The sequence below is a fragment of the Bubalus bubalis genome, chromosome 8 (assembly GCF_019923935.1).
Source record: "Bubalus bubalis isolate 160015118507 breed Murrah chromosome 8, NDDB_SH_1, whole genome shotgun sequence".
Classification (NCBI taxonomy): domain Eukaryota; kingdom Metazoa; phylum Chordata; class Mammalia; order Artiodactyla; family Bovidae; genus Bubalus; species Bubalus bubalis.
In genome coordinates this window covers 60,259,486-60,274,896 of record NC_059164.1, presented here as the reverse complement: position 1 = coordinate 60,274,896, position 15,411 = coordinate 60,259,486, and the positions used below count along the sequence as shown (strand labels likewise).

General features: G+C 40.5%; 1 protein-coding gene across 2 annotated transcripts in view; it reads right to left on the bottom strand.

Moving 5' to 3' along the window:
- AOAH (acyloxyacyl hydrolase) overlaps positions 1–15,411 on the bottom strand; it is a 190,345-nt gene that overhangs the window by 118,503 nt on the left and 56,431 nt on the right. For both annotated transcript variants that reach the window (XM_006053721.4, XR_006552793.2), the window contains exon 6: positions 5,866–5,925. In XM_006053721.4, the coding sequence (XP_006053783.2) occupies positions 5,866–5,925 (60 nt within the window). The remainder of the gene's footprint in view (positions 1–5,865; positions 5,926–15,411) is intronic.

The following is a 15,411-nucleotide window of genomic DNA, read 5'->3' as shown; positions in this document are numbered from 1 at the left end:
AGCAAAAACAGAAAGAGTTATTTATTTCAAAGAATGGTTCTCCAGTTTCTGAAGATACTTCCTCTCTTCTTGGCTCCACATTTTGAATTTCTGGACTCTTCTTTCTCCAGAATCTGGGCCATATTACTTAACTCAATTTACCCCTTGTTCCTGTCCCCACATTCCAAATTCATTGCACCTATGTGCTGGCTCCTTAGCTTGAAGGTCTCTCTTCCCCTAGCCAGCTAGTCCCATCTTCTTGTCTTTTCCAGCTCTTCCCAAAAGAAAAGGCCCACCTTGGTCCATTCTACTCAGACAACATTCTTCTCCTCACTAGCTTCAGTGGCTTTAAAAAAGGATTTGAAAAATAAAGACTGTTTTCAAATAAGATAATTCTATCCTGTTAAGAGATAAAAGGAAGACTAACGGGAGAGATGGCTTAGGAAGAAGGAAGGCCCCTTCCCTGGGGGGTGGAGGGGAGGAAGGGGTGCAGATGAAGCCCCCAGAGTTTGCTGAACAAAGGGATTTCAGACAGCAGTTTACATAAGACTCTAGCTGGGGGATAAATTAAAAACCCTGGCTTTTTTTTTTTTTTTAATTAAACAGTGCTTTTAGAAGTATTGCAGTTCCTGTGATGGTTTTCACAGACAAAAGGAAAAACACCTGGGTAGAAAAAGTCAGGAACTGGCATTTATCAACAAAGAGAGAAAGGGAGACATGTATCTCCTGCTTTTTTAACGTTCACTTCACGTCGCCTTGATTCGATGAAAGACCTACGTTAGTATCTATTTTCATGAACGGAAAGAAATCTGAAGAGGAGTTTTCACTTTCATAAAAACAGAAAAAAAAAAAAGTGAAAAGCAAAAATAGTGTTCATCATCTGTTCTGCAGGAGCCAGAGTGGAGCCAGTGAGTAACCCCGAGTACTGAGAGGGGCCCCGCCCAGCTCCTTCCCCAGAAACCACACTGAACACTTCAGTATCAGGCAGCCATAGCTTTGAACCAAGTCTGTGAGCTTCTGTGCTTGATCTCCACTTATGGTGTGCATCTGTTAGCAAGATGAGTGCTAAGGTAGTTGCTGCTTAGCCTTCGGAAAGACTTCATAAGAATGGTCTACTTTTGGATAGCGGGGAAACTTGTGGTAATTCTCACCAACCTAGAGAGTCCTTCAGATGGCTGTGAGTGTTACTAACAGTTGTCAGTATTCTGACCCTAGCAAAGGCAGACAAGTAACCTTTTCTGGCTACAAATGAGATGTTTAAGGATCTTTGTACAACTTTCTAGAATGAGGAACAATCCTGACTAGTGCCCTCAACTAAATGCAAGAGGTGGAGCAGAAGAGGCTGTCCTTGTCGTCATGGAGCTCACTGTCTAGTGGAGCATAGGGGTGGATAATCCCAGCTTTTAGCATGCTCTGCGAGGGCTGCTGTGGTCCAGGCATTAATATGGCTTTCTAGGAACTGGAGGAGGAGGCAGGCGAGAAAGCAAGAGACAGATGCTCCAGGCTTTTCAACTCAAAGGCAGTTTGCAGACTTGGCTACAAATGTAATTCGTGGGCTCCACCACAATCTACTGACTCAGAAAGCCCGGGGAAGGCCTGGAAATTTGTGTTTTCATAGCTCCAAGTCATTCTGATGCTCACTAAGGTTTGAGAACCACTGCTCTAGACTCTGGCTGAAGAAAGTATCATCACAAACCAGAAGCATTGGATGTCATCTTAGTCTTAGGACTAAGAGTCTCTGGCCACACAGTTGACCTGTTGAATCAGAATCTGTATTTTAAAAAGGTCCCAGGTAGTTGGAGTCCACACCAAAGCCAGAGAAGCAGAGGAAGCACCCGGCACAGGGCTGTGGGCATATGAGTGGGGCTGGCATCTTGCAGGACATTTCAACCTGGCTGGAGCATAAGGAGCCAGGAGAATGCGGTGGACCATGGAAGGAAGGACACATTAGGATGAGCCTGGAAGGCTGCATCATGTGCTGTCTTGAGGGCAGTGGGGAATCCTGGGAGAGATCACATGTATTTCAGAAAGACATCTCTGGAGGAGACATGAAAGCCTGGAGGAGGCAAGATGGGACAGAAAAACCCACTGGCAGATAAAGACTTTAAGGCCTGGTCCTGGGCTTTCTAACCTCAGCACTATTGCCATTCAGAGCTGAATAATTCTTTGTTGTGGGCTGTCCTGTGCATTGTAGGCTATTTAGCAGCATATCCGGCATCTAGCCACTATAGTCAGTAGCCCCCAAATGTCTCCAATTGTTGCCAAATGTCCCCAGGAGAGGTGATGGGGGACAGCATTGCCCCTGGTTGGGAACCACTGATGGAAGGCGGGAGGAGGGGGATCATGGTACAGAGATGGGATGTTTGGAGAACTGGTAACTGAGTGAGCTGAGCAGTGTAGACACACTGTGAAACACACTCCGGCGTGCAATTACACCATAACATGGGTGGCAATTGGTAGAGACACATTCTAAGATCCAGAGTCAGGTTGCACTTGAAAGTTTGAGTTACTTCTTTTTATATTTACTTTGTCTGAAGGCCTTGGTCTAATTAACCTAATGGCAATGCAGATTTTAACACAGATGATAACCAATACATCAAACATTTTATAAGGACAGGCTGGTAATTACTACACAGGAGATACAATGGAATAAAATGCACAGCTGTTCACTGTCAAAATTCAGCCTGAAGGCTGCAGCTGGCTTTGATATTCCTTGTGCAGAAGTTGAATCTAGGATGTAGGCAGAAGGTGATGTAACTTGTCCAGGGATCCCCAGAACTTCTTCTGTTAAGACAGATGTTTTGATCATCCAGCCTTTTCATCACATGGTATGGGAAGGACTAACGTCTTCTTACAACTTGCAAAGGGAACTTAGATGGACACAAAGCAGCACTGCAGAGACCCTCACTTGCATATTTGACAGCCCCTTCCTTTCAATTCAAACCTTACTAGACAGAGGCCCAATGGGGGCTGTTACTATCTCAGAGATGGATTTAAAACAGCACATCTGGCTGCATGTAATCCATCTAAAATAAAAGTCCCAAATCTGGGCTCTCCTGGGGCATAGGATTTAGGCAGCATTTTCATTTTTGCCATCTATTTAGCCAACTTCTACTTGCATCTGGAGCTTTGCCCACCCCATGATGTTAAATGAATACAGAACAATAAGCAGAGGTTAAATACATGAGAATGTGGTGAATGGGGTAAATAGAGGCTCAAAGGGGGAGCATAACTTCTCTTCTGCATTGCAGGCAGATTCTTTACCATCTGAGCCACCAGGGAAGCCCCCTTCTGTACATAACCAGCTTAAAATTGAATCTCTGAGTGATATAGTACTTTTAAACCATTGTCTTATGTTATTTTACTTGAATTTGTATGTGTGCTAAATTGCTTCAGCCATGTCTGACTCTTTGTAACCCTATGGACCATAGCCTGCCAGGCTTCTCTGTCCATGGGATTTCCCAGGCAAGAATACTGGAGTGGGTTGCCATTTCTTCCTCCAGGGGATCTTCCCAAGCCAAGGATCGAAGCTGTGTCTCTGGCTTGGCAGGTGGTTTCTTTACCACTGAGTCACCTGAGAAGCCCAGGGCAAGTCTGAACAGTGGCAATTTTTCAAGTCTTTCCAGATGGTTCTATTGAGTAGGTATGTTTGCCATCAGGGCCATTGGGTTCAACTGTATAGATTGTACACTGCACAATTTTAATAGTCACACAGCCTGTGATGTGAATGGTGCTTCCTGAAATTCAGTTCTGAGGAGGTCTGGTTGAAAGCTACTGTAATGGTGGAAGGGTTAGAAACTGGGCAGAAGCTAAACCTGGACTTAAATGATGGGCTTCTCACTCACAAGCTATGTGGAATGAGGAAATTACTTAACCTATCTGATTCTTAGTTTTCTTATCTATAAAATGGGGTTGATAACAAAAATATGCTAGCTCCTTTTAGGCATTTTTGTGAGAATAAACTGAGGACATAACTCAAGTTTTCTAAACATTTAGATGCTCAGTGATCTGCCAAATCCATGAAGACCTCCCCACCCAACCCCCCAACCCGGCTCCCCAGCCACAACACTTAATCCACTTAATCCCCAGTCTGGATTTTCTGACAGGTTGTGCTGAAATGATATGCAACCTACTGTGTGTTTCTCTGCATTCTGGCTAGGTCTACAATTACATCAGCCATCACAATGGAATTAATTGCAGGCAATATCCTCTGAGCAGTTTTTTAAAAGATTCTTATTTGCATTTCCTGATTATTTTTTCTTTGATGGCTTTAATTTAGAGAGTAAATAAATTGCAGGATATTTTTGAGGAGCTTTTTTTTATTGTTGAATTGTTCAGTTGATTTTTTTTTTTTTTTTTTGGCTTCTTGCAAGGCATGATTGGAATCCTGCCCCATGAATTATGCTGGCAATTTTGGTGACAGAAATGAAAAATTGTAAAGTCCTAATTAGCCTTTGAATCAATGCCAAGGCAGTTTGTGCTAGTGAAGTAAACAAGGCTCTGAGAATAAATTTTTAGATGCATGTTGAGAAGAATTAAAAGAAAAATGGTATTATTCTCCAGTCTGTTTCGAGTTCTGAAGGTGGTGGTCAAGGTTTCATGTGAAGCTTCAATTTCTTGTTCAATGTCTTAAGAGGATTAATTGAACCAGTTATGGTTGGCCTTTAATTACTTGCTGAATTAAATAATAATTGACGATGCAGGCATTATGATTGCTTAATCGATCGTGTAGAAATGTCTTCATGCTCTCATTCAACATGCATCAGACTTGCACATCAAAACCCATGTGCCCGCCTCAAGTAGGGTTGCCAAATAAAATATTGTGCTGGACATACTTATACTAAAAATTATTCATTATTTATTTGAAATTCAAATTTAATCTTCCATTGATTAAATTCAAATTTAATCTGTTAAATCTGGCAGGCTGAGCCACAAGGAATTTTCCTCCCCTTCATTTCCATGTTGCCAAATCAATACTACTTTGAATGTATTGCATCAGGTGAAGGATAAGCTGGGCCAGCAGGGAGAAGCCAAGGACGAGGGCCATGTCCTCTCATCTCTGATGAATGCCTCCTTCCTGCCAGAACTGCTAGCATCAGGGGAGACACTTCTTCAAAGGTTTACCTTTCTGCTTCCTTTTCATCTGGGGCTGAATGACCACCAGGGCCCAAGTCAAATACTTGACTTAATGATAGCCAGTTTGAAATAAGCATTCTGTCTGCTGAATAAAACTATGATTGCAAAGAGGAAAAAGTAGGGGAAAAGAATAATAATGGTGATGATTTTAGCTAGCATCTGTTGAGTGCTTGATGAGTCCCAGGTATGATACTAGGCACTTCACACACATGGACTGTCTTAGGTCCTGATACCTAGCTTTGAGAAAGGAATGCTGTCATTGTCCCTATCTCACTGATAGGGGGACTGAGGCTCAGCCTAGATCACATATATAGAAAGTGATGGAGCAGGAGGCTATAGTCTCCTCCAATATCATCTGCTGGAGGGCAGCAATTCTCAACAGTGAGTGCCAGAGGATATGTGGCAATGCCAGGAGACATTGTTGGTTGTGGTGACTATGGTGGGGGGTGGCATCTAGCAGACAGAGGACAGGGATACTGCTAACATCCTACAATGTCCTGGGCAGAACCCACAACTAAGGATTACCCAGCTCCAACTGAAGGTGAGAAATGCAGCTGTAGAGAGAAGGGAGGAGAAAAAAGAGAAAAAAAGAGGACGGGGCTCATATTCCTACTTCAGTCCCAATCCAACTGTAGAGGGTTGCGGGCTTGTGTCAGGAGTAGCTCCTGGCCTTCGGAGTGGGAGAGCAGGGGCCAGAGGGAGGTGAACGTTCCAAGGACAATGCTGGCATTCTCCCTGTCAGTTGCTTACCAGAGCTGGAGATTTCTTGACAATCTGTCTGGCCTTCTCAAGTGTAAATGTCCATGCCTCCTATAAAAATAAAGTTAGACAATATTACAACTTGTATGCCATCTTTTCTTTTCCTGGGTTTCCAAAGTTAGGTTTTTTGTTTGTCACTTAGCAATAAATGCATTATTCTATAGCTTTCTGATAAAATAACTCACAGGAAAGCAATTTCATGTTAATAACTCTCTTTAATAAGGGATTTGCTTTGTGCAAGATGCTAGCTAAGTGCTTTGCAAATATTATGTTATTTAATCTTCACAGCATCTCTGAGAGATATGACCTTTTTACAGATGAAGAAATTGAGATGCAGAAAAGCTAAGAAATTGGCTGTAGATCTCAGAGCCAATGTCCAAAAGAGATGCCATCTGAACCTTTGTCTTCTTGTCTGCTTTGCTAAGCTCAGTGACTTGCCTTTGGGTCTGAAAGCCCCAGTGCAGAAGGTGCAAATTTCTGTTATGGTTTCCTTTTTGGCGGCCCTTGTTAGCTTAAAGTTCATTCTCCACAACATTGAGGGTGGTGTTCCTCTGCCTTAATTATGGGTCCCCTGTTTCTCTGCTTTGGAAATATCCCTTTGAATTTGAGGCCCATCTCAAGCATCTACAGGGTGTAGCACAGTTTCTGATACATTGTAAGTGCTCAATAGATAGAAATAAAATTTTATAGAAATAAAAGTGAAAGAAAACATTTATGATATTGTGCCAAGCAAGGAAAAAATAGGTTATCAGATTTTGCACATACAGAAAAGAAAAAAAATCCTGCAAATGTGTGTGTGTGTGTGCTCATTCTACTCTTTGCAACCCTGTGGACTATAGCCCACCAGGCTCCTCTGTTCATGGAATTTTCCAGGCAAGAATACTGGAGTGGGTTGTCATCTCCTACTCCAGGGGATCTTCCAGACCCAGGGATCAAACTTGCATCTCCTGTGTCTCCTGCGTTGGCAGGCAGATTCTTTGCCACCGCACCACCTGGAAAGGCCCTTGCGAAGAAATATGCCATATAATAGTCAGTGATAACTTTTTCCTAAATTTTCAATAATGAGCACAAATTCAGCAATAAATACTTTTTTAAAAAAAATAACTCAATACACATTGCCCTGTTGCTTATTGGAAATGATCTGTTCCCAGTACAGGGATGTAGTGAGGACCCTGAGATCTGGGGGTGAATAGACACTCCTGTCTCCTGAAATTCCCGTTCTGGCAAGGAGGCACCAGGAACAGGTTCAGTAAGCACAGTAAGTGGAAGTGAGATGAAGCAGAGAGAAGGTGCTGGCAACATCTTTTTAGGAAGGGCCATTTGGATCCCCTTGAGAGAACTGATCTGATTTTAACCCAGCTCAGTTCTCTAGGGAGACCAATGTTTAGTGAGGAATAAAGACAAGGAAGAAAAAGGAGGAGAAGAAGTGACAAGGGTTTTGCCAAGTACCTTCTGACCCCTTAGTGCTGGGCATAATTGCTGCTTCTGGGTCCCCCCTGGAACGCTGAGGGCAAATGTGTATGGTCTTGGCTTGACAAGAGCAGCACTGTCTCCCACAGTTAAAGTGCACTAATACCATCATAAGAGAAATCATGAGGGCTTTTAAAAGATGCTTTTGGTAAAGCTAAATCCTATGTATTGGAAAATAGTCACCGTAGGATATAGTGGAACACAGATATAATAATAGACCTCAAATTCCACCCAAAGGTCAGACATGCCACTATTTGATGAAAAATTAAAAGCAGAGGAGCTCCCTCCATTTGTCTTCCTACATAACAGAAATGGCCTCAAAGCCCCATTTGTCCTTTCCTCTCAACTCTTCTGTCTTCCACTGGAATTATTTATGCATTTACTACCTCCAGTGGGCAGTCAAGTCCTCAGGAACAGCTTCTTTCAAACCTTGCTCCATTTGTAAATTAATTTATGTCGTTAAATTTGGGAGTGAGGAGCAGTTTGTCCTAATAAACTTTTAGAAAAGATCAGGAGTAGATCAGTGAGCTTCTCCCCACCCCTAAACCCCCTCATAAATGCCTGCTCCTTGACAATAAAAAAATTTCACATCTAAAAGCATCATTTTATGTCCCAGGGGGCTTCTTCCTTTGTGGGAGCTTGTCACTGCTGTCAAAGTGTGATGTGAAGAAAAGGCATTTTCTGTAATTTTCAAATCTACTGCTGCTATAATTGATAGCAGAGAACTTGATCACTAAAAATTATTCCCTGTAGAAACTCATGTCTAATAATACTATTTTTCTTTATTTCCTTCACTCCTGAGTGTACCAGAATTCAACTCTTTAACATCACAGAACCTGAGAAGGACCAGTTTGTGACTGTGTCCTGTCTAATTCATACTCCTGAAATGTTGAGGGATTATGTTGAGATCTGGAGCATCCCGGCTGCACTGTATTCTCTGCGTGTTTTCCCATCCTTGTCAATATAGTGCAGTGTGCTTTGGCTGAAACATCTGAATGTTTGCGAAATGCCTTTCCAAATGGTACTCCTTACCCTAAAGTGGCTCAACCCCTTGAATAGGCTAATATGTGCAATGGCTCTCCCAGCAGGGAATTTAGTTTACAGACTTCCCAAACTTTTAAAACTTAACAACAATTTTCTTTTCTAGTACACCCATTAACATCTCCCAGAGTGGGCGTAAAAGCAAGGCTTTTTGTGTCAAACGTGTCTCATTTGAATCTGAACAGAGTAACTTACTGGCTCTGTAACTTGGGACAAGTTATTTATCCACGCTAAGCCTCAGTTACCTCATCTATAAAATAAGGATAATAGTAATTACTACTTAACACTTTCTACATTGTAGTCTTACCAGTTTGCTGTCATTCTTCTCTCCCAGGATACAAAACCCTTGATGAGAAGGATTATGTGTCATTCACTATTACATCCCTAATATATAATTCATGGCACGACACAGATACTTTAGAAGAACTTGTGGAATGAATGAATGAATGATTGCACAGAGAAATGACTGGTTAAATGAATATCTCTTTTTTCTTTCATTATCAATCATATGCTCATGACTACGCTTGTCCCTGGGTTACATGAATTTCCACACAGGTGCGTAGGTGCTAGGCATACAGAGCCAGCACTCTTCCAACCCTCTGATCCTTCGCAGTAAATCATCCACATGCCATAGGAGCTAAGTTTGCCATTCCCCTGAGCCTTGGTGATATTATCTGGCTTGTGTTAAAATTTCAGACTTAATTTATCCTTGGAAAACAGCATGACAATGGTGGGAAAGGTGCTGGAATTCAGAGACTCGGACCACGTGCTCTGCTTGCAGACAGCCATGGTTAAATTATATAACCTCCAAGTCTCTGCTATCTGTAAAATTGAATGTAAAGACTCAAAGACATTTGTTAAAGCTATTTGTTTGCTTGTCTTAAAGACAGGCAAAGGGGGCAAATTGTAATCAACATGAAAATGAAGATAATTGTTCTCTTACCTTGGTAGCATTTTCACTGTTGGCAATCTAGCATTTTTAAGCCATTGTTTCTCAAGCATGAGGACCATGCTTCTATCTTCTGGAAAACTACAACTTCAGAATGGAGGGTGCAACTGTAATCAGTGATTGGAAAGAAAGTTGGGGAATAGGTTCTGAGCCAGATATAAAACTCTCCTGGCTGGAAGCCATAATGATGTTTCTGACTCACTGAGAGCAATCATCTGAGCATAAGCAGATTCTCCATCAACAATGAGGGGCTTGCTTCTGGAAATACTCATTTGATCCTGCAATTTGTTATGGTCAAATCTTTTCAATTTCTCATTACTTTCTCCCTTTGATTGCGGTGTTTCCTTATTCCAATTTCAAATCTCCTTCAGAGTCTCATGAGTGAATTGCAGAGGAAGCCATTACACGGGCTCACAGAGATATAAGCCCTCACTCTTGAAACTTATAGTCCAAAGAACCATGGATATGTATATTGCATTTTTTTACTCAAGGACTTGGAAAATTCCAAGGACGACATGACATGGCTCCCTAGCAGTCTAAAAAAGGGGAAAGGCCAACCCTTTGCTTGATCATCAGGGCACACAGTAGCATATACCCATGGAGGCATTGCTTATATAAGTTTGTAACAAATAGTAGCCTGTCCAACTGGAATTTTCTGGTTTATTACATTATCTGCATTCCACTGTAACCTATAGTGGCTGTTTTCCAACATGTAGGGTTTAGCTCTCCCAAAGTCCAATTTGATTTTGATGTTCCCACTTTTCCCAGTTTTATGACTCTGGAATATGTGAAAAAAAAATCACATCATTTTATGTCATTTTCTTCTTCTGAGGACCAAAAATGGGGGTGGGGGGAGAGAGAGAGAGAAAAAGAAAGAAGAAAAAACTGTGAAAGTAACTGAAAAACACCATCACTTTTGAATGCATTCCCTTATGCTGTTAAATATCTTTTCTTCATACATATTTTACCATTAGCTAAATTTCCTCTTTTTCTTCTCCTGGGCCATTTTTGCATTGTGGACCTATTAGTATCATTTGGACATTTAGTCACACAGTCTCTATCCTTTTTCTCCAGGAAATACCTTTTAAAGAAAGTCTTATTTTAAATAAGACTATTCCCACCCCACAACTTTGCCTGTCATTTCCTGTAGTTTCCAGAGAGAAATATGTTCCTTGCCTCTGGTTTCTAGCAGCTATACACATTCTTTGGCTGATGGCCTCATCACTCTGATCAATGCATTTGTTATCATAGTCTTCTCCCATGCTGATCCTCCTGCCTTTCTCTTATAAGGAACTTTGTGATTACATGGGGTTCATCCAGATAATCCCAGATAATCTCTCCATCTCTAGATCCTTAATTTAATCATACTTGCAAAGTCTTTTTTGATTCTGAGGATTAGGATATGGACTTCTTTGGGGAGGCCATTATTCTGTATACCATACTGCTCATTCAACAAATATTTATTGAGAAATTAATATATGCAGTGAAATGTGCTGGGCTCTGGGGAAGTCACAAAGAATTAAAAAAATAAATCAGCCAGATTATCTGCTTTCATGGAGCTTACACCTTAACAGAAGGGGCAGACATTAAATCATAATTTTACAGTTATTTATCTTATTGTACAACTGTTTCATTACAATTATGATAATTTCTAGAAGCATGGAGAGCCATGAAAGGAGAGAAATCCTAGAGGACCTAACTTGGGGCATCAAGGAAAACTTCTTAGAAGAAATGATTTCTGATCTGAGCTCTGATGTGGGTGATTAATTAGGTGAAGATGAGGGCCAAGAGTGGAAGCTGAGAGACTAGTTATTAAAACTTTAAAACTCAAAGTATCTTTTAGAACTGTTCAAATTCACTAGGGTCATTAGCTTTTCTTGAGCTAAGGGAAGAAAGCATATTCTCAAGAGAGATACAGTTGCCATTATTTTTTAACTTCTCAAAAGCAGGCAAGAAAGGTTTACAAATTTGAATACCATTTAAGTACCTTCCCTGGAATTATCTTTTCTTCTCCCTATCAGAAGTCAAGGGTAACATTTGTGTTATTAGTGCTGTCCACTGAGGATTCTTGAGATCTCTAAGAGTTTAATGACCTCCAAATAAGACTGAAAATTTAAGTCTGTGTAGACATATTCTCCAAGCTTCCAAATGTGGGCTTAAACTGAAATGCAGCTTGGAATGTCTATCAAATCCTTTGAAATGCTGGGGGAAATGACTGAATAGCAGACTGTACATTCAAGAGTGGTGTTAAATTCTATTCTCAGTTCTGTTAGAGTTTTAAAACTTCAAGTCTTCAGGGAGTGATTTAATTTAGTGGTCTCTGATATTTACAGCCTTTCTATTTCTGTGATAATTTCTTGTCTAATGATCTTCAAAGAGTATTGTGGAAGCAAAATACATAAGAGGTCGGTGGAATCTCATTTAATTTTTACTTTTTTAATTATGAGAAAAGGATCATCATTTCTCCCTATATTTTTGTTCCTTTGATCTTTCTCCATGAGCCGTTTTTTTGTTCTTGCTGTGCTTGCTCAGGTGGGTTTTTTGTGTGTATGTGTGTAAGAGCTCTTTGAATCATGGAGAAAATAATTCATAGTGTGGCATATTACAAAAATGCTTTCCCAGTTTGCCATTTGTCTTCTGACTTTGTACATGTCAGGTTTTTCACCAGTTAGATGCATTCATATTTCCCTTTGTGATTTTGGGATCACAAAATTACAAATAAAATTACTTAGGTTTTTCTTCTTTCATGGTTCCGTTCTTTATGACTCAACATTTAATTCATTTGGAATTTATTTTGCCATAAAGAATAGGCAAGTATCCACCTTAAATTTTATTCCTAAATGGCTAGTCTTTAATCCCACCCATTTACTGAATACGCCAGTGTTTTGTCACTAATTTGAAATGCTATTTTCTTTTTATCAAAAACAAAAATCTCAAATGCATTTGAGTTTATTTTTAGACACTATATTTTGTTCCAATTTAAGCTTTTAGGCTGACTTTTCTGCATCTAGATGGCTATATTCCCCTGTAGTTTATCTCATTGCTCATAATTTCCTGAGATGTTTGAAGAGGAACTTTAGAAACACTGTCAAGCAAACAACTCCACAACCAACAATTTACTTGAATTGTGATTTCTCATCTATAAAATTGGGATAATGGAATAACTCTGCAATTGTATGAGAGGATTTTCAATGATGTATGATATGTACTTAGTCCAGCTTTTAGTGTGTTACAGTCATTCAAATTGTGGTTGTCAATTACCTTTCATTTTTCATACCCTAATGTGTACCTATCATACAGTAGGGGCTTAGTAAATGTATATTATGAGAAGAACAGAATGACTGTCCATGACTTGAAAGTCTATCAGTGTCAGTCAAGACTTTTTCACCCTAGTACTGAGAGTTGGACTATAAATAAAACTGAACGCTGAAGAATTGATACTTTTGAACTGTGGTGTTGGAGAAGATTCTTGAGAGTCCCTTGGACTGCAAGGAGATCCAATCAGTTCATTCTAAAGGAGATCAGTCCTGGGTGTTCATTGAAAGGACTGATGTTGAAGCTGAAACTGCAATACTTTGGCCGCCTGATGCAAAGAGCTGACTCATTTGAAAAGACCCTGATGCTGGGAAAGATTGAGGGCAGGAGGAGAAGGGGACAACAGAAGATGAGATGGTTGAATGGCATCACCGACTCAATGGACATGGGTTTGGGTGGACTCCGGGAGTTGGTTATGGACAGGGAGGCCTGATGTGCTGCGGTTCATGGGCTCGCAAAGAGTTGGACATGACTGAGCGACTGAACTGAACTGAACGGAACCATTCCTGGCCTCAGGTATCAAAGATATGTTTGTCTTCCAGGAATGGCATTAATTTATTAAGTGAGGTAATTTGGAAAACTTTATTAAGTCTTCCAGAATATTAAGGCACACAAAAACTGTTCTTGGATGTATGTTCTCTTCAAAAATAACATTTGATTTTCTAATGGTTTGCCAAGTCACAGTTGAAGAACAGCTATCACTCAAGAAGGAAATTTCCTTAATCTAAAACTCTGATGATCACACAATTGACTCCTTTTTTATTTAATAATTTGTTTTCTTCTAGACCTGGATTTGTGAGAAAACACTCACATACTATACAGAGTTAGGGTGGAGAACAGAAGAAGCGCAAATACAGCAAGCTGGGTAGGTTGACTAAACAACCGAAGGAGAAGAGAAGCTTGATTTTATTCAGTTTAGTTCAGGTTTTGAGCTGCTATTTTGCTAGAGTTGCCTGTGGTAGTAGCGATGGAGGCACCAATATAACAAGAGGAAGTAATTTCCTTTCCTTGTTTGACATAGAAATTCTGCTAAACTGAGAACACTTAATTCATTTTTATTTTATATGTACCTGACATGAAAAAAGTCAAGTCGTAACAACACAAATAGATTAAAGAAATTTACCCAAACACACACACACACACACACACCCCATGTTGAAAAAAAAATGGAGCTCAGGATCAGAGATTACTTTTATTGAATAAGAACAAAGGATTAACTGCTGGTTACTAGAGAACATTTTGGTTTTAAATAGGGGAGACTCTAAACTCTACCCTCTTGTCAATTTGATTTTAGTGCTCATTCATGGATTCGTTTTATTTTTTTAAAATGTCACCATTGATTCCAAGAACTGTGGTAGCTGCTGTTCTGTATGGAGGTTCTGTATGTTTGGAGGTATATTCTTATGCCTCCAAAACTTATTCAAGTTGGGGCTCCTATTATACTGAACTCTAGGTTGTTACAATAGGAGAATAACACAGAGATGCATTTCTGGGAGATAATTATGTCCTTATTCATAAAGGAGGAGTGGAAAGGACAGAATGCATGCCCATGATGAGTCATCTGGAAGATTAGTGGCAGGAAAGCCCAAGTCTAGATAGATGGATCAAGACATCCTTTAAAAAAAAAAAAAAATACTTTATTGCTAAAAAATGGGATCAAGGCATCTTAAGAATTAAGATTAAGACCATCTTAAGGATTGGTCTGTTAAAGAGATAAAGAAGAAGACGCACTGGAAGTATAGACACTAGCTAGTGTTGGGAAGGAATGTAGCGAGAAGAAGAAATATAAAGGCATTACTGTCCTATTTCATAGAAAGAACTGGGTTAAAATGTAATCCATTCATTCAATACACATTTATTGGGCAGTGTGCCAAACTCCTATACCCAGAACAAGCAGTGGGGAGAGAGAACTGGCTCAGGTGTAGTCCCAGCCTGACAATTATAGTCCAGCTGTCAATCTTATAGCTTCAGACACAGAAACTAATGACTAACATACAAGCTGGAAACTGCAATGCTAGCTGTTAGGATATAGCTGTTAGTATCATGGGGACAATGAGGAACAGAATCTAATCCTCACTGGAGTAGGAACATAGGTGTCCAGTGGTTTCTTGAAGAAGGTGACGGCTGAACTAACTAGATCTTAAAAGGTGACTCAGGGAAAGGGCATCACAGGTGCAGGGGAAAATAGAACAAGGTTGGGAGGTGAGAACAAGCAGGATGTGATGGGAATGGTAAGTACTGAGCTGCTGCAGAGAAGTGGATGAACCAGTTCCTCCAAGAACAAGGCTGGGGAGGTAAGGACAGGCTAGTTTATGGAACTCAGGCTTTGTCTTGGCCTTGATGGATGGCTGTCCATCAAGACAGGGAGCATGTCAGATTTGCATTTTGGAAACATCACTTGGGTGCCTGGATTTGAGGGTTTCAAGGTGGGAGGTGGAGATAGCAATTACAAAGTTGCTGCAGGACTCCACCCTAGAATGATCATTATTGTTGTTCAGTCACTAACTCATGTCCAGTTCTTTTTGACTCCATGGACTGCAGCATGTCAGACTTCCCTGTCCTTCACTATCTCTTGGAGCTTGCTCAAACTCATGTCCATTGAGTCAAGGATGCCATCCAACCATCGCTCATCCTCTACTGCTCCCTTCTTCTGCCCTCAATCTTTCCCAACATCAGGGTCTTTTCCAATCTTTGCATCAGATGGCCAAAGAAATAATAAGTCCCTGAATGAGGCAGGCAGAATTGAAGATGAAGAAGGGGAA